This window comes from Melanotaenia boesemani, chromosome 1, assembly GCF_017639745.1.
Source record: "Melanotaenia boesemani isolate fMelBoe1 chromosome 1, fMelBoe1.pri, whole genome shotgun sequence".
Classification (NCBI taxonomy): domain Eukaryota; kingdom Metazoa; phylum Chordata; class Actinopteri; order Atheriniformes; family Melanotaeniidae; genus Melanotaenia; species Melanotaenia boesemani.
The window spans coordinates 12,338,423-12,358,326 of NC_055682.1; the positions used below are offsets into that span (position 1 = coordinate 12,338,423).

Genomic DNA, 19,904 nt, shown 5'->3' on the forward strand with positions numbered 1-19,904 from the left:
CAATTCCTCCATTGGTGGGCAGTACTAGGTTCAGTGTCCACTGTCGCAAACCAATATCAGATTCAGACAGTTTGGCAGCAGTAATGCATCGCTATAAAGTTGTTTCCTACTGCCCAACCAACCTAAACACTTGCGTTTCTTCAAAAGCTTGTGCAATTTCTACAGTTGTCCTCATTTTCATTCCTTTTTTGCTTGTCTGTTCCCTTCATGATTCTTCTTCTCTGGTTTGTTTTTTTGTTGGCCGCATGTCAGCTGTTGTATTGCTCTGTCTTCTGTGTCAAGTGACGGATAACTAAGGTCCCTGAAAACGGACCAAATTTCGTGCGTAACTGACTAGGGCTGCACAATTAATTGGATTTTGATCGTGATCACGATTTTGGTGGCCACAATTAACTGAACCTGATCGTCAAAGATATTTACATTAAAAATGCGAGCTCTGCTGCATGCATGTCTGATCACACACATTCTCAACCAGTAGTCTGCCAACAACTAGGGGGAGAATGCTTCAATAAGCTGCCTAAAAATAACAAGGGCGCACACCTTTTACAGTCAGCTAGTTGTGTTGCCAACTTAGCAACTTTGTCACTATATTTAGCGAGTTTTAACTCACCTCTAGTGACTTTTTTTCAAAAAAAGCGACTAGCGACAAATTTAGGGACTTTTTCTGGTAATATCGGAGACTTTTGTAGACTGATGTGAAAGAGCGTATAGTCCCCCGTCCAAAAGCACTCAGAAGAGGCTTGTTCCTCATGCATTCGATCATCATCGATGAGCGATCATCTCCTGCATTCAGAGCAGGAGATGATCGCCTGTTTCATGACCAGGCTGAAAATGAAACGTACATAACTGCTGCTGGCTGATCCTGCACTGGCTTACCATCAGATATTAATGTTTATTAATAAAGAGTGTGGACATTAATATTTAAAAAGTTAAGTGTTCTGACATGTTGCAGGCTCCTAAATAAAAATAAATAAATTACACTTAATAAAATTAAACTTAAAAAACAAAGAAAATATTGACTGCAGAATTAATTTTTTTTTTTTTTTTCTTTTTTCAATTTTGGCTTTCTCATGACATCCCTCTCCACGATAGCATCCATTACAACTATAGTGATGGGATGTTCGGCTCTTTTGGCTCCTGAATGGCTCTTATTTTAGCATATTTTGTAGCCCCATAATTTACATTAACTTCTCAAAACTAAATGTATTTTTTGCATTATTTATCATCTATTCTAATTTAAAGTTTAATTTCTCACTAAAAATTGTTGCCACATAGTTTTATAATTGGTGCAACAAAAATACATGTTTTTCCAAACACGGTAAATGATCGTGATTAATAACTGTGATTACAATATTAATCAAAATAATCATGATTATTATTTTGGTGATAATCATGCAGCCCTATAACCGATGCAGAAGATGGACAAAACTGTCTGTTCATCGAGCATCGAGCATAAATGGGCCTTTAGGATGACTCAGACTATTATTATTATTTTTCATAATAATAAAAAAACAGGAACACAGCTGCAAAGTGTGGCAGGAACATAAAAGTCATGCATGCAGCCCCGGCATTTTGAGGGGAGGGAACAGTCTGTCCACCTAAAGTGTCCAAGCCGCTGGTGTTGTCGGTTTAAATTACATTGTCAGAATAGCAAACCATAGCCTTTGTCATTCGGTTTAGACTTCTTTATTCAAATAGCATAGCTATGTATTCTGTTTTGATGGTAGGCAACAATGATATTTAATATATTATTTGGCAATAGTTATTTCAAAGTTAATCATTTCATGTTCAATCTCATGAAGTTTGGAAGAAGGCTAATAAGTCAACGCTATAATATGTGTTTAAATGACATTAGAACCTCCCTTGCAAAAACATTAACATTTCAAAAAACAATTTTAAGTACAGTTTCAAACACTTCATCTATAGATCTATATATATATATATATACACACACACACACGTATGTATGTATGTGTGTGTGTATGTTGTCTCTGCTTGAACCACGTTGGGTGTATGTGATGTAATGAGTTTCAGAGAAGACTTGAACCATGGCAGCAGCAAGACAAAACGGGATTGTGGTGGATACAACATTTTTGTTAGAAACTTAAAAAGCTAAGGATTATTGTGCATTCAAAATAAAAAAAAAGAAACACTTCTTCTAACTAGTAGGCACTGCACATGTCAATAGCATTACGATTGTATTAAATCCATCTGTAAATACAACTTATCGGATCACTTTATCTAGCGCCAATGTGAACATGTCAGCTAGACTCTCCAATTAGATTGGTTTTAATCAGATAGATAAAATATTTGTCCATGTAAACGTAGCTAGTGTGTGTTCAACATGACAATGTCAACAAGTGGCTCAGATATGGCTGGATTATCCTACACCCAAACACAAAGAGAAGAAAAAATATAGTTCAAAATGTCAATAAAAATCTGACATTTGGTAAGCAGGAATGTGCAACAATGTACAGTCTCTTCAAAAACACAATACACCTTCTTAACAGCTTCAGCAGCCATTTAAAAACCACATAGTTTTGCTCGAAGAAGTGGCATTTAGGCTGGTATTGGTCCTACTGGAGAGTACACTAATTATTGACCATCACTGTAGTTCTTGCACGTATGATTTTTCTCATCTTTTTGGTTTTTGACTAAAATGTGTTAAATAGTAAAAATGAAAGTTGTTTTTAGGTTACAACAGAAGTTATCAGAAATAATCAGGGATAAAGCACATGCTTTGTTTTTATTATTATGTAAATTTATTTAGAGAATGATGCAAAGAATCATGCTGAGCAACATACATTATGTTGCTGCCCTAACAATCTTCAACCCTGGTCGTGTGTACGTGAAATGTATTTCCTGAAGTTTCTATTTTGACAGAGTGACCTCAGGGACATCACATCACCTGACATAGCATAAGGTAGTTTAGGCCACTGCCTGTCTACACTGATTATTCTGGGTGTCTGCTAATTTTTCACTTATAGTCTCTCGTCATCCTCACTTCAGCTTTGCCATCACTTTATGGGCTGTAACACATTACTAGCACCTCAGTTTCCTCCCTCTCTCTGCCCTTGGTCAAACTAATGGGTCTCTAATGTCTTTACAGATGAAATCATCAGCAGAAAATATCTAACAAGTCATCTGACAACAGACTGAAGCCAAAACCAAAACATAAAGCTACAAGCCAATGTGTTAGGTGATAGTTGTGTCCAGCAAAGTGCAGTTGCTGATATGGTTTCAAATTATAAGCTTGGGGATTATAGCGACTGCAGGAGACATCTGCGATGAGACATGAAATATAAACCTTTGATATTTTATGAGCAAAGCGTGTTGGTGTTAGGAAGAGCAGACTGTTATTTTTCCTTTAGTAGATGCAAAAATGTACAAACCTTATAACAACACGAAAACAACACTCAGACTCAAACCTCAAATTGCAGATTCATGTCTTACAAATTTATCCTGTTTTAGAACCAACTTCCCTGCAAAGCAGCTAGGTACACGTAGGCACATTAAAAATATTCCTACCTGTTAAAAGTCAAATTCTGCCATGTTATCTGATGAATAATGAAATGAAAAAACTACTATTAAACCCTGATGGGAAAATAAATATCTCTACATGTAAGGAATAGTACAAAAACATGCAAATACACATCTACTGAAGAGAACTAATGTACATATTACATTAACACTAGCTAATGTTTAAATTTAATTAAAGCAAAGTGAAATAACAAAGGGACAAATCATCTTAGCAACACACTATGTCACCCCAGTTAGAAGCTCTTTTCACACATGATAAGCAGGCTTAAAGATGTCCTTGTTCAGCTGCTGCTGTTCGTCATTGGGAATTCACACAGACAAAACAGAGGCAGATCACGTTAGTGTGCGCCAATACAGCAAACCATCATGGTAAAATCCACTGAGTGATGACAGCGCCTATGGTTAGAGTGGTGTGTTACATGATGCTGCCTCTCCCTTATAGACACTGTTTTGGCCCTGTTACTATCTTTGTTATCAGATCAGAGGTGTGCCAGCAGTGAACATTTTGCGTCTGTACTGACAGACATTAGAATGATGCCCAACAAAGGTGCATTGGTTCTGCCTTGAGACAGACTGCATAACATGAGCTAAAGAGAATTTACGAAGAGATTGTTGACATCCAAAATGCATTCTTGAGTTATGCATCAGTCTCTGTTGGCACAGCATTATTGTTCGCAGTGAATGCAAGAGCGTGCTAACAAATACACTTAAGACTGCTCAGAATCAATGAGGACTAAACACTCGTACAGTGTATATTCTGTTTGAAAGAATAAGAATTATTCAAATGGAGCAAAGCTAAAACAAACAAGATCCTCAGAGACCACATGACTTCAATACTCACATGACTTTTTCTTTATTCCTGTTAAAGGAACAGGTTAAGCACCGAAAGAAATCATCTGTTCCTATTTTTATCATTTATCCCCAGATACCTGCTGGTGACATTGAGGAGAGCTGCATGCTGCAATGAATACCTCAGTGACAACTGATTTATTGGTGCAATATACCACCATAACAGTTAACAGCCAACATTCTAGTTGCATCACTGTTAATCAGAACCTTATGATTGGGCTCAAATAGCATAAAGTGTGCCAAAGAAATATCTCAAAAAGATGAAATGGAAACTTGTTTTATTTATGCCTGAAGGGAATTATAATGTTGGAGATGTTTTTTTTCTTTTCCTTTTTAATTATAAATTATTAATTGTAAGTCAAAAGGTATTTATTTAAGTTCATGTTCCGGAGGTTGATGGCTGCTGGCAGCAATGACCTCCTGAGGGTGCAAAGATTTGTCAGTTATGTTCAGCAACTTGTGCAGGACTCAGTTGTTTCTGCATAATCAACTCCAGCAGCTTCATGTGTATGTGAGTCACTTCAGGGCCAGATACTGTTCACAATTAAGTGTGATGAAGGCTGCCTCTAAATGATAATGTCAATGACCATTTAAAAAAAAAATCTGATGTTTAAGAAAAGATTATTTTTTAGTATTAAGACCTGCAATGTGAACGCAGCCAGAGATATCCTGAACTCAGCTTCTCGTCCATCATTGATATACCCCACAATTGTAGACTCAAAGTATTTTGCAGCTGACAGGAGTCTGAACTGTATGGGAAATCTGAGGTTCACATCATGTGGAGAAACTGTGAGGGTACAGTTCCCAATGGTGCTCCCATGCTACTGACCACCAAAGAATTGAAAGCAACTGCACAAAAGTTTTGACACACATAATGTTGATAAGGAACAGATGATGATCTGATGGAGGTTGGGGGTTATTTTTTGATAGATTATTCTTAAAAGTTCAAATAATTTTCAAAAGAACTTTTGGGTAGTAAAAACTTAAGAATTCAGCAGAACACATTGTTGGTTTGTTTTTCCTTTCAGGATATCAAATCAAATTTTTTATAACACTATTTTAATACAGGAAGCAGCATAAAGGTATTTATTAAAAAGGTAAAAAAAATAAATAAATAAATCTGATACTTATAACTACATACAGCTTTTCTCATCTTACTGACAGCTTTTTACAATCAGCAGGGTTTTTCTGGGACTGCTGCTTGCAGTTTTACACCATCAACTCAACACACCCATCCCTCTGATCTCTGACTGTGGACCTGTGCATTTAGTGGTGAACTGTGTGCAACTGTCTGGGCATGTTGAGTGTAACTGAAAACCCCTCAGGGGTAAAGACAGAGAGGTTGGAGGAGGGAGAGACCAGGAGTATGTGAGATAAACAATGTGGAGAGGAGTGGAGAGGATAGGTGCGAAAATGACAAGATGCAGCATGCAGTCAACATGTCATCGTGAGACAGGTAAGTCGACGCTTTAAAATAGAAATCATTTCTGGGTTGGGTCAAGTGCCCACTGATGTTCCAGACCAGTTGTCTAGGGAAAACAAGCACTCAGTTTTTGGTATGTACATGAAGCAGTGGCCACAAGCTGTATCTGGGTAGACCACTTTCTGGACTGAACAAGAAGAGACAGATACACCATCTGGTGGTGAACTGAACAATAACAAATTTAAAAGTCTAGACCAGGGATACTGAATTTTGTCCAACAAGGGCCGCATTCTAGCAGGTTTTCCATGTATCCCTGCTCCAACACACCAGACTCAAATTAATGAGTCATTGTGCAGAACTTGAAAGACTATTAGATCCATTTAATTTGATTCAAGTGTGTAGAAGCAGGAATACATTGAAAAAAATGCTAGATCTGGGATCTCAAACTCAGGTCCTCAAAGGCCACTGTTCTGCAGTTTTTAGATGTTTTTGCTGCTTCAACACACCTGACACCTGATGAATGGACCATTGTGCAGAACTTAACAAGCAGTTGGATCCATTCAATTTGAATCAGGTATGTTGGAGCCGAGAAGCATCTAAAACCTGCATAACAGTGGCCCTGGTATAGACAGAGGAAAGGGTGACCACTGGTTACTCCCTTCTGCCTTTGCAGGAAGGAGTAACCAACTTGTCCTGTTTTTAATGTTAAATTATGCTTCTCTAAATTATGCCTCTATTCTGTAAGGCACTTTGAATCACCCTGTCATTGAATTGTGCTATACAAATAAACTTGCCTCTGTATCATATTTAGTAATTAGAGTACTCTGCAATACTAGAATATTTGACATGTATATTACAAATTAGCTGAGGAATAAACTGATCACAAATTGCCAGCTGTAATTCAAGCCTAAAACTAGGCAAGCACAGAATTAAAACCAGTGACGGGTAAAGTGAGCAAGTCTTGTTACAACGCAATGTTGTGCCCAGAAAATACTGCATTCTGGCATTTAATTCATGCAACTCCTTTTCAGTATAACACATCTAAATCTTCAGTCTTAGTCTTTTATTTTCTCCCTCTCTCTTTTTTTAGCAGTTTCATATCAAGAACAATATATCTGAGTTAAAGACCACCAATCTGAGACATAAGAAAAATTTCTAGGGCAACATATACAGTATTTTCCAGAATGTTTTTTTTGTTGTTGTTGTTGTGCAAAACAAAACTGTTAAATCCACAAAACATTGATAACAAGGGTCTATTTTATGAAACTGGAAAAAAAAAAACAATAAATCTGTCGAAAACAAAAAAACCTGTGTGGCGTTACAGGGAGTTTCCTGGTGATCCTCTATAGATATCCTCACTTGTGTGGGCCACAAACTGAAAATGGAGACTAGTCCATCCAGTTGCCAGGTCACACCATTTTAGATGACTTATGACCTGGGGGCAAACCTTTTCCGAGCTATTTTCCCCTACTTCCGAAACCTGCTGTCAGTGCACGAGATCAGCTTTCCAGCTGCCCAAACTCTGTGAACTTTGCCACTGTCAGGTCTCTAGGAAGGACAGTCTGTACATGATCATTAAAAACACAAAGGTCACTAAAACCTGTTTGCAAGAATGTCCTAGAAAGACAATGATCAATATTACTGATCAAGACAATAATAGAGACAATGACTAATGACTGATAGGAAAAAGTTATTCACTATCAGATGTTGCCTGGTGATGGTGGGGGGGGTGGGGGGTAATTTGGAGGTTTATGGTGTACCCTTTGTGCTTTCGGTTTCTCAGACCTTTGAATATCATCAAAGACTTCCTAAAAGAAATGTGTCTAAATAGAGAGAAAATCTACGCTTTCCAAGAGAGCAACGATGAATTTTCAACAAACACTATTCCCACGACATGAACCCTGTCAGTTTCAGTGAGCCTGACTTTTCATCTTGCATCACAATAAAATTTATATTTTTTTTACGATAATTACGAAATCATTTACTCCAAACTGGGTACAGATGTCCATAATGTCCAAATAATTGATAATAATAGACGTTGTAAATAGAAATGGGCCTATTTAATGTTTTTTGAGCATACTTCTACTCACTTTTTGCTCATTTGCCTTGTATTGTCAATTTAATTGACTGTAGAATAAAGGAAGTGTCAGTTTGTAAATAGTGTATAGGGTCAATGTAATCACAGCTTTAGAGCTGCCAATACAATTTTAAGCTCAATTACATCTTACACTGCCATGAAGAAACCACTTCTACAGCTTTTGAATAAGGTTGAAATACCAGTTATCAGCAAATGTCAGCAGTTTATCTGACACTTTCTAATAGCCATCACTGAAATAATGTTCTCTAGCAGAAGATATAAAAACATGCAATGATTGGTTTAGGAAATAGATGGCTGCTGGTGTTATTAGTCCAGCTGCTCTGATAATGTGGGGAAAAATAGGGCAGACAGAGCTGAGACCATTTAAAACCAATTAGCAGGGGAATATATTTAGCTTATGAAATGAAAAAACAATGGAAAGGATTACTACAATATTAATTATCAATAAAGAAAAACAGAATAAACTAAAAGGTAAGTTCTTTCTTTAAGACATACTGTGCTAATGAACAAGACACCATTCTCTATTTTTATTTGGGTGAATGGACTATTGTGAAGAATGAAACTAACCTAAAAAAAACAAACAAAACAATGAGGCAATATTAGAGCAAAAAACAGGAATATTTTGCCTGTATTTGCTATGTGAAGAACCGTTTGGAGATGCTGGGGCTTGGGTACAAACAGTAGCGTTGATGCTTGTGCAGTCAGCATTTACAAGTACACACAGACAAAAAGGAATGTGACTGGGGGGTTGGTTAAATGGACTATGCTCCAAAAAAACACACTAAAGCTATTCAATAACATAAAATTACTCTGCAAAGATGCAACAAAGTATTTTAACCAAGTATTAGAAACTTTCTAGAGCTCCTACAAGTTTTAAAATACACAAAACAACATTAAATATATTGTATACAATCACAGCCAGGTATTTAAAGACCTCTGATGAGCCCAAAAAAGAAAGAAAGAAAAAAACAATCCAACAGAAAAACACTGGGATTTGACAGTGGTAGATAAAATCAGCTAATTCCAGAGCAGGTCTGGGCTTGTCTTCTTGACATGTTAAATCCACCTTGTCTTTACGCTGACCAACGTCATACTAACCTGTCTCCTCCCAAGTAATAGAAATTAACTTTTAAAGACACTAACTTTCCTATGTCAGATTTTTGTTTTAAACCTTTATCTGCACATGTGTGTTGTGTTTCCAATGACACTGCATAATAATTTAAAGCAGGACTAAAAGAAGACTAAATACTTCAAAGTGGCTTAACTTTTCTTTCTCATACTGCTGAACCAAGCATCAGATATGTTACCAACCTCCCCTTTTTCATAAAGGCAAAAACACTTGACTAATCAACAGATGAAAACTTGGAAACACACAAACCATAGCTTGATTAGGCATAGTCTGAGCCACTGCACAGTAGTTTGCCCATCAGCAAAATCTTTGTGCTCCTGTTGCTCAGCATGACCTGGCTGTATATGCAAGTTTGTGTGTGTTCATGCAATGGCTGAGGTCAGCTGCAGCCCACCCAAAGTCAGTCAATAAACTGAGCACCCTCTCTGACGCCACCCTCCCCCAACATGGGTAATCTCTCCATCTCTGACCCAACACACACAAACAGTTCATTTTACAAAAAAAACAGTCTGACTGCTGCATGATACCCCAAACTCAAACATGACAAACAAGATGCAACAATGACACTCAAGCACCCTATCAAAATAAGAACATTTATGTTCCCTGGTGACTGTAATACTGCCCGAGATCTCTGCTCCATGCAATCTATTGCAAAACCAACATGGGAACACAGACGGGTAACACTGCTGAGATGATCTCATGGCGGCTCCCATGGAGCCAGACGTTAATCCTAAAATCACACATTGCTGCAGTAACACAAACTACACAGCCAACTAAACACCCAGCCAAAAGCATACTTGCTGTTCTAGTCCAGCAGTTTGCATCCTGAGATCAATGTGTATGTGAACATACATGTGCTCGTCATAAAATTAGAATTTCATGAAAAAGTTGATTTACTTCAGTAATTCCATTCAAAAAATGAAACTTGTGTGATGTAGACATTCATTCCTCACAGACTGACATATTTTAAATGTTTATTTCTTTTGATGATTATAACTGACAACTACTGAAAATCCCAAATTCAATATCCCAGAAAATTAGAATATTACTTAAGACCGATACAAACAAAAAGGATTTCTAGAAATGTTAGCCAACTGAAAAGTATGAACATGAAAAGTATGAGCATGGGGCTCCTTTTGCCTGAATTACTCCAGCAATGCAGCGCGGCATGGAGTCCATTAGTCTGTGGCTCTGCTCAGGTGTTATGAGAGCCCAGGTTGCTGTGATAGTGGCCTTCTGCTTTTCTGCATTGTTGGGTCTGGTATATCACATCTTCCTCTTCACAATACCCCATAGATTTTCTATGGCGTTAAGGTCAGGCCAGTTTGTTGGCCAATTAAGAACAGGGGTGTCATGGTCCTTAGACTAGGTACTGGTAGCTTTGGCACTGTGTGCAGGTGCCAAGTCCTGTTGAAAAATTAAATCTGCATCTCCATTAAGTTGGTCAGCGGCAGGAAGCATGAAGTGCTCTAAAACTTCCTGGTAGGTGGCTGCAGATACCATGGTACCCCAAACCATCACTGACTGTGGAAACTTTACATTTGACCTCAAGCAATGTGGATTGTGTGTCTCTCCTCTCTTCCTCCAGACTGGGACCTTGATTTCCAAAGGACATGCACAATTTCCTTTCATCAGAGAACATAATTTTGGACCACTCAGCAGCAGTCCAGTCCTTTTTGTCTTTAGCCCAGGTGAGATGCTTCTGACACTGTCTCTTGTTCAAGAGTGGCTTGACACAAGGAATGCGACAGCTGAAACCCATGTTAAGCATACGTCTGTGTGTGGTGGTTCCTGAAGCACTGACTCCAGCTGCAGTCCACTCTTTGTGAATCTCCCCCACATATTGAATGGGTTTCGTTTCACCATTCCTCTCCAGGGTGTGGTTATCCCTTTTGCTTGTACACTTTTTTTCTACCACATCTTTTCCTTCCCTTTGCCTCTCTATTAATGTGCTTGGACACAGAGCTCTGTGAACAGCCAGCCTCTTTAGCAATGACCTTTTGTGTCTCGCCCTCTTTGTGAAAGGTGTCAGTGGTCGTCTTTTGGACAACTGTTAGGTCAGCAGTCTTCCCCATGATTGTGTAGCCAACAGAACTAGACTGACAAACCATTTAAAGGCCTTTGCAGGTGTTCTGAGCTTATTAGAGTGTGGCACCAGATGTCTTCAATAATGAAGAAACAAACATTTGAAATATGTCAGTCAGTCTGTAAGGAATGAATGTGTACATTATACAAAAATGAAGGTTTCTGTTGATCAATGCCTAAGTAAAATATTACATACGCTCTAAGGAACTTTTGCAAATTTCCAAACAGCAAAAGACAATTTTTTCTTGACTCTTGCCTTGTCCTTTTCTCTATTTCTTTCCCCTTCTTCCTCTATTCTTTTGTAATTTCATTGCACTTGCACAATAAAGTTCTATATCAGTGACTTTTCAGACTCCAAGAATTTTACATCATCTTGCAAACTTGCACTTCCCCAGAATAAACAATAAAAAGTTGAGGGGCAGATTTCAAATACACTGTCGAGTATTTCAATGAATAAAATACTCAAAACAAATTTCATGGAAAACTATTTTTGGATGACAAAATAAGAGACAGCTTGCATTAATCTATGACAGCAGTTTGTGCTCTATTGTACAGCATGAACATCTTTCTGACAGTAACATAGTCATGTAATTTAGTTTGACAGATGCTTGTCAGGACATTTAAGCAGACTGGTGGTCGGAGCATGGATTAACTTAAATGAAACAATCTATACCAGATCTGTAGACTCAAAAACAGACATGCTTTGAAAAGGAGGGAGGGAGGAAAAGAGGATTTAATCGAAATGCACCCCCACTAGCGAAGGGGTAATAATGCCTATTGGGTATTTCCAATGTACAGCCTAAACATGCTGACAAAGTCTCTATAACAAGATAAGTACTTAGGGCCTTTAAGGTTTTACACAGGCTCAGAGAAGATTTCTTATGAGTCTGAAGCTGGATTTATACTCCGGCGGCGTCTGCATAAGGTCGGTTACGGCGTCACCGTTGTTTGCTCTACATAGGTCCGCGGAGACTTGACGTGCACCTCTTCCAGACCCAACATGCACCCCTGCTTGCAGAGAGGTTAAGCAATGTACTCCCTTGTGCTTGGTCAGTTTGTGATTACATGTTTCTGTTTTTGTGTCTGGACTTCCCGCTGAATTTGTATGGTAACCGTGGAAGAGAAAGTGCAACACAACCCCGTCACTACACTCAAGTGCAAGAGTGCATTTCATCAGTGTCAACTACGTCGGGCCTACTGTACACAGATACCGGGCTAGTATAAATCCAGCTTAAGAGGCTGCAAAGCAACAAAATCTTATAAATGCACAAATGTTTATCATAAATCTACAAACTTTTCATCTTTTTGCAATAGCTTCAAAAATAGTGCTTAAGCTGACGCGCAAAGGCCACTTTTTCTGGCTGCCATGACCATGCCGAATGCAGCAGAAATTAATCAAAGTGAAAGTAATGTTACAACCTGTGTACTAATTTCTGCCTCACAAACACTGATACAGGCAGACAAAACAATCATATCTACTTGTGAAAAATGCAGCATTTCCTTTAGTGCATTACTGTACTTATCTAAACAGGTCTAAAAGGAGAAGGGAATGGTATGACAAATGTGAAGAACAAAAAAGTAAAACATGAATTCTTAGATGTTTCTCCAATTTAAAATCAGTTCCACTTTACACACAACTTCTAGAAGAATCTGGAGAGACATTTTCAAAATGAACTTTCCTTCTCATCTCCAGAATTTCTGCTACCTCACCATTTACTCACAAAGCACAAAGACACAAGAGCAGCAGATAATGATCATAGCTTGCAGCTATCATTGCCTTTCTTTCAACCCCACCCTCCTTAAAAAAAAAAAAAAAAAAAAAGGTTTTGAAAGCAAAGTTATTCAGCTTCCCAACAATACATTCCAACTGCATATGGCTCCTTTCTCCCGCAGTACTATACCATTATCAACAACTACCAGCCCATGCACTCTATTTTGTAAAATAACACAACTTCAAGGGTAAGGGAGGCTCTAACATTTCACTCTGATGGTGCAACCCAATGGGGGAGAAGACAGAAAAAAGTTTGTGATCAGACACACAAAAAGAAGAAAAAAAAGAAATATACAGGGAAACGGCCAACTCGTCTTATAAATGGGAAAGTACTCTCCAAGATCTTATGAATAAAAAACTGGATCACATAAAATACAACTTTAAGAAACTTTATCATGCATATATACATATATATATATATATATATACACATTATATATATATACACACACACACACACATTTATAAATATATATATATATATATATATATGTATATATATATATCAGAAATACTTTATTAATCCCTTTGGAAATTCCTCAGGGAAAATATATATATTCATATATATATATATACACACACACACACACACACACACATACATATACATATATATATATATATATATATATATATATATATGTCAAAACCCCTTATTTGTCCATAAAAACCATAAACTTCTATTTGTTTCTTTAAATTTCCTGTCGAATTTATATACAAGATCATCTCTCTTTGCCATCAGAAGACTGTGAAAGTGGGAGAGGCTGAATTTCACAGAATGGTTGCTAAACTGTTTCATACCCCCCCATAAAAACAATAAGTACTGGAAAGATGTCAAATGAACCTTCCTCTTGGTTATGTTGTGTGTGGGCATTGAAAGGGGAGGAGCCCATGTTACATTTGTGTATTTGCATGTGTTTTTCTGTTTATGGCACGAGAAGACCAAATCCTGATAGCAAGTTATGGGGACCTTGAGCAAATGTGGGGACTAAACTGTGTCTTCAGGGCTCCACAATCATTTTCAGGGTTAATATTTGGCTTTAGAGTAAAGATTATGAGTAAGTGTAGACCTTCATTTGTGATTGTTTAGGCTAGGGTATGAGGCTGTGTGTGTTTGCATGTGTGCATCAGTGTGAGCCAGAGAGAGATGGAGAGAGGGCTGAATTGATGCATTACCTTCAGTTTCACAGCTGAATAAAGGTAAAACTTATAACTTAAATATCTGAACAAGTTGCCAGAAATACCTGGGCAGCTTGCTTAACTATGTCTCACCTGCTGATTTTATGCCAGGCTCGGGTGTTTGAGGAATGCTGGTTAAACCAGATGGATATTTAATCTTTATTTGCACAAGGATATTCTTATTTCTTTTGTTCTTAAGCCATTTTATTTGTTTTTGATCTTCAGAAGCCTATCTTATTTTAATAGATTTTCTGTGTTTTCAACCTGTTGCCAAATTCAAGACAACTGCTTCTTAGACAAAAAAACAGACAAAAGGTACACTCCATAAATTAGGTGAAAATAAAAACAACATTCTTGTTTTCCTTTCAAGAATGCAATAATACATCACAATACTTCACAATTAATCACCCTTAACAGAATGAACAACCTCTACACTGATAAAAAAAAAAAGAACAAAAAACTGAAACTTGACTCAACCGAAACCAACAGACCCCATCCTGCCTCTAATCTACAGCTGGTATTAAGGGAATGCATGGGCATTCAGAGTCCTGGTTACCATGTTTTCAGCTTTCTTTTTCAGCTCCCATTAAAAGTTTTGATAGCATTGTTAGCATTCCTTGGCTGAAAGAAAGCCTTGCTATTTTTTTTTCTTACAGGCAAAACTAATTGAAGAATAATAAAGAATATACTAGAAGAAGAGCAAGTATCCCTTAAAGACTAAATCAGATAAAGTCCGGAAAGGACATTCATCGATGCTCAGTAAAAAAAAAAAAAAAAAATTAAATAAATAAATAAATAAGGGGACAGAACTGATGACAAATTTACATTGCAAAGGGGGTAGAAGAAGATTTTCTCAAGTCGTTTGCTTTCTTTGGTCACAAAGCACTTACTGCTTGTTCTGGAACGAAAGCAAGTTTCCTTTGAATTCTCTCTTGCCTCTCCCATTTGAAAAATGCTGATGTTTTTCTTAATTATTAGTCATCCCACCAGGAAGGAGTGAGTGTGTTAGTGTATTCCTCCCAGACACTGTGTAACATTGAGTGAAACATGCATGTAAGGTTAAGCACACAAAAACAGAGGTGCTTTCAAAAATGTGTTTTTTCCTCTCATCACCAGCCCCCCCAAAATGGCATTTGGATGCAATCACAGAAAATTCTGATGTAACAAGTATAATTGTTTGTATAAAGTGAACACCATTTACTAAAAGGCTTGATAACACTTGATCTATTCCCTCAATTAATTAATGTTTCGTGAGCAGCAAAGGTGTCAGGATGGAACTGAATCAGGTATGAAGTACTTTTGACAGCACCTGAATTTCAAATAAGACACATCTTTATACTCATTTGAAAGGAGCTTAGACCGTCATCAATGTCTGCACGCTTGCATTTTACAGTTTCTTGTTTTAGAGGGACACAATTGGAAAGTTATGAAATCATCACAAAGGCCTGCAAAAACGCTACATCTGTTTACTTGGCAAAGCTTACCTTGAACTTTTTCTAAAATTACTTTTGAATAAATGGTACAGAAACTGCTGCCGGTCAAAAATCTGGCTTTTTTTCACACCCCTCTCAATTTTAATAAGGATGTTTGCCTTTACCTGAGGGAGTGAGGCAGTTGTCAATGCTGGTAAAATGGCATTTTGACTCAGAAAGGCATCCTTTCACACTAAAAAAAAAGTAGTGGAGAGGGGGAAGGGTGGTAGTTTACAACTCAGAGTCCTCTTGAACATGCAGCTTTCTAGGCTTCATGTCTTTGTCATGGTAATTCCTGGGAGCTGAAAACAATGTGTTGTACCAAAACACTAACTGCATGCAGAACTGTGCAGAATTGTAATGACTACTGATTAAGCAACGCTCACAGGCCACAGTTGAAGTTGTGAAGACTTAACGCCACTGTTACAAAATCAGCATCGTCTTTTCAAATTAAAAATCTGAGATCTGATAAAAATTTTAGTAGGGTTCAACTTAATGCATAGCAATATTCATTCAGCACACATAAAAACGTTAACATTCCTGGAAGGAAATGTGTGTATCCATGGCATAATGGCTAATTACAACAAATAGCTAGGGAAAGCAAATATGCCATGTCACACTTCTAAATAAACCCTTTTGTATTTTTTTAGCCTTACTTTCAAATGGAGATTCAAAACTAATGTGGTCTAAAAGCATTTCTGATTCAGTTTTGTTTAAATCTTTCAATAATGTATATATTGATGATAATTCTAAATGTAGTTGAATAAAATAACCCACTTTGTCTTCTGTGACATTCTGCCATTGTTTTGTATTTGTTCTGATTCAGCTCAAGATAGATAGATAGTAAATAGATAGATAGATAGATAGATAGATAGATAGATAGATAGATAGATAGATAGATAGATTTCACTGCATTAGTTATAGCTTGGTACACATACAAAAGTCACGGTATTGTGGACTGAAACCTCATATCTCATACCTCAATAAAGGTCAAAATCTAAACGATTATGGGTGGCTGGTTTCCAGCACAAAAGAAACCTCAGAGAAAAGCATTACCAAGAGAGATAACCAATAGAGCAGGCACTTCGGCATTGATTTGCGGACCCGTCTTCTCCACATCACTTTGTGTTTGCCGACAACACAATCCACTTCTGAAGATTCAGACCACGTCAAAAAACAACACATAATCTCAAAGTCTACAGTGTATTAGAAGTGTTGGACCCTATGGTTGGACCACATCCTCGACTCGCGCGGAGCTGCAGGTGCTTAAAGTTGCTGCCGCTGTGCCTCCTAACCAAACCACAACTACTGTGGGAACATAACCGCGGTTAATGTGGTCGTTAAGGGGGGAGGGCAGGGTTACAAATAATACCTCCGGGAGTACAAACACAACATTTGACGACTGTATCGTTCATCACCCCATAGTTAGCTAATTATAAGAGACGGGATATCAGCCAAACTAAGCAAACAATAGTTATCAACTTACTGTGATGGTAACTTCGTGCTTTTTCAATCGATACTTGAGGCTCTTCATCTTGTCAAATGTAAGTTTCTGGAAATAAAAGTAACCCTTTAGCCACAGAAGTTCATAAATAGTACACAAAATCACAGAAAGTTCAGACGAAGTAAGTTTTATCCGCTCCCTTGTCTTCACAATTCCAAGTTTCACCTGACGCCTAACCGTACTGATCGAGTTTTGATTGACAGCCTGCTCAGCCAATCAAACTGGAAAATTCCTAGACGGTTGGCGTATAATCCAATTGGATGCTACAAAGGGACGGACTTCCTTGTAAAGTGCCGTTGAGAGACTTTGGAAACATCCTGGGACAGGATATAGGAAAAACTTGTGTATTACGTCAGGTTTACCTGCAACACCTGAAATACTGTTAAATACCGATCATAACAGATATTTGAAAAAAGAAAACATGGAACTTTTATTTATTTATTTATTAAATATTTATATTTGAACATCTCCCCTGAAATTCAGTAAAAGTTGCCCTTATCTGCTAATTGTTGTAGCCTTTATCACCTTACCTGTGGTAGCTCTGAAAAATTACATTACATGAAAATCTAAAAGAAAGAAAGAAAGAAAGAAAGAATGTGTAAAGAAAATAAGCACAATAATGTAATGAACCTGTCCTTTACAAATTTTCACAGTACTGTGAAACATGGCAGTATTAAAACTTATCCTTTTGCTCTAACTTCAGTGAAGCAATGGACTGATGGTTTATTGTTATGGAGAATGGACAGGAATCTGACAACAACCTCCATTAAAAACCAAGAGTATATGAGCTGCTCTTCCTGTCTCAATTCAGTCTGTACAAACAGTTAAATCTACAGTATCTATTCTAAACACCAATGATTAAATTCATATGCTTAACTAAACAAATAGTGAAGTAAGTAAGGTAGTAACAGCCATCTTTAAGTACTTATGTGAAACATAAGTTGGCTATGTATAGAAGGTACTTTCATATTTAAAGTATTATAAAACAACCAGGTTGTATTAGATTTGGTAAGAAAAGTCTGGTTTAACAGTGTTAGCAGCAGAAACTCCACAGGTTCACAATCAACTAATTTTGGTACTTTTTAGATTAATATCAGATGCTAACAATGCTCTGAATTCTTAAAGAATATATGCATTTTAAATTTACACATACAAAGGAATTCTGTATTAAGGGGGGAAAGGTGAAAGTGCTGCCCCCTTGTGGTCTTCGATTATCACGCTGTGCTCCCAGAATCCTCAAAGAAGTGGGCCAAAGACCAGGAAATTAAACGGTATCCACGAATAAATCTGTCAAGGAATACGCGCGGCAGGAAAACGTCCGCTGAACACGTGCTACTGAAACTAGCTGTTAACAGAGACCCACTACACGGAAAACGTGTAAACCCAACTCTTTGTTAGACGTCTGAATCAATCGTGTTTTCTCTTAATCTTCACTTGACTTTTTTAAAACAAACTTACCTGTCCTACTTAGAGGAAATATTTAACTAAATGGTTCTTGTGTCCCTTCCTGTGTCTGTCTCCCCATGGCAACGACGTTGCCACGGAGATAATGCCACGAGGACAGTTGCTCTTCTGTCTGGTCTGAGCTGAAAGCTCAAAGGCACACAGAGCAGTAAATCACGTTGTCCAGAGGTTGTTGGATTCAAACAGGATACCGTATTTTACCAATTTTTCAAAAGATTACACACACGCACAGTCGTGTAGAGTAAATATTTTAATGGTTATTTTACTAGCCTACCATTTATACGTTTTGATTTTTGTCACCGTCTTGGTAGAAAATACAAAATTTTAAATTGTATTCAACATACTTATTTATGTACTGTTATGAATCAGTAGCTATCTGGCTGGATGAAACCTTGGATTAACAGCGTCTTTCCTCTTTTGACAAACTGGAATACAGCTTGACTAAATATTTTTTAATTAATTGGCTATATTAAAATAATAGCATAATAATAATGATTTATTAAAGACACATAGCTATCTACACATATGCCTGGAAAAAATATTTAGTGCTTCAAAATTCAACTTTGTTTACACCTTTCAGTTTAATTTTACTGAGCACATTTTTGCATTTTACATATAAATATTGTGCTTTGTACACCATAAGATTTAAATGACAACTTTAGTTAACAATTTGCGCAACAAATACTGTGACAATTATTTCAGAAACTTCTAGTCTACTGGGATTTTCAAGCACAAGCATTTCTAGGTTTTCCAGAGAATGGTCTGAAAAGAGAAACTATTCAGTGAGTGGCCTAACAGTGAGGATGAAAATGCCTTGCTGATGTCAGAAGTCGGAGGACAACGGGCAGACTAGTTGGAGATGACAGGAAGAGAAAATCAATTTAAATAACCTCCCGTTACAACCAAAATATGCAAATTACCATCTCTAAATGCACAACACATCAAACCTTGAAGTAGATGGGCTACAGCAGCAGGATACCACACAGGGTGCCTCTCCTGTCAGCTAAGAACAGGAAACTGAGGCTACAATTAACACAGGTTCATTAAAATTGGACATTAAAGATTAGAAAACCTCCAGCTGCAACACTAGATGATAGGGTCAGAATTTGACCCAAATAACACAAAAGCATGGGTTCATTCAGCCTTGTATCAATGTTTCAGACTTGTGATGGTGTGGATGTTTTCTTGGTACATCAGCATCAGCATTGTTTAAACACAATAACTTACCTGAGTATTGTTCTGATGGCTACTTCCAGCAGGATAATGCAGCATATCACAAAGCTCAAATCATCTCAAACTGGGATTTTGAAGATGACAATTAGTTAATTGTACTCCAGTGGCCACCGGAACTTCCAACCTGACACTAGTAAGGTGTACCAAATAAAGTGGT

General features: G+C 37.4%; 1 protein-coding gene across 1 annotated transcript in view; it reads right to left on the reverse strand.

The window, feature by feature from the left end:
• uacab (uveal autoantigen with coiled-coil domains and ankyrin repeats b) overlaps positions 1-17,209 on the reverse strand; it is a 41,240-nt gene extending 24,031 nt beyond the window's left edge. The window contains exon 1 of the mRNA XM_042009777.1: positions 17,033-17,209. Coding sequence (XP_041865711.1) covers positions 17,033-17,080 — 48 coding nt within the window. The 5' untranslated portion in view covers positions 17,081-17,209. The remainder of the gene's footprint in view (positions 1-17,032) is intronic.
• Between the last annotated feature and the right edge of the window lie 2,695 nt (positions 17,210-19,904).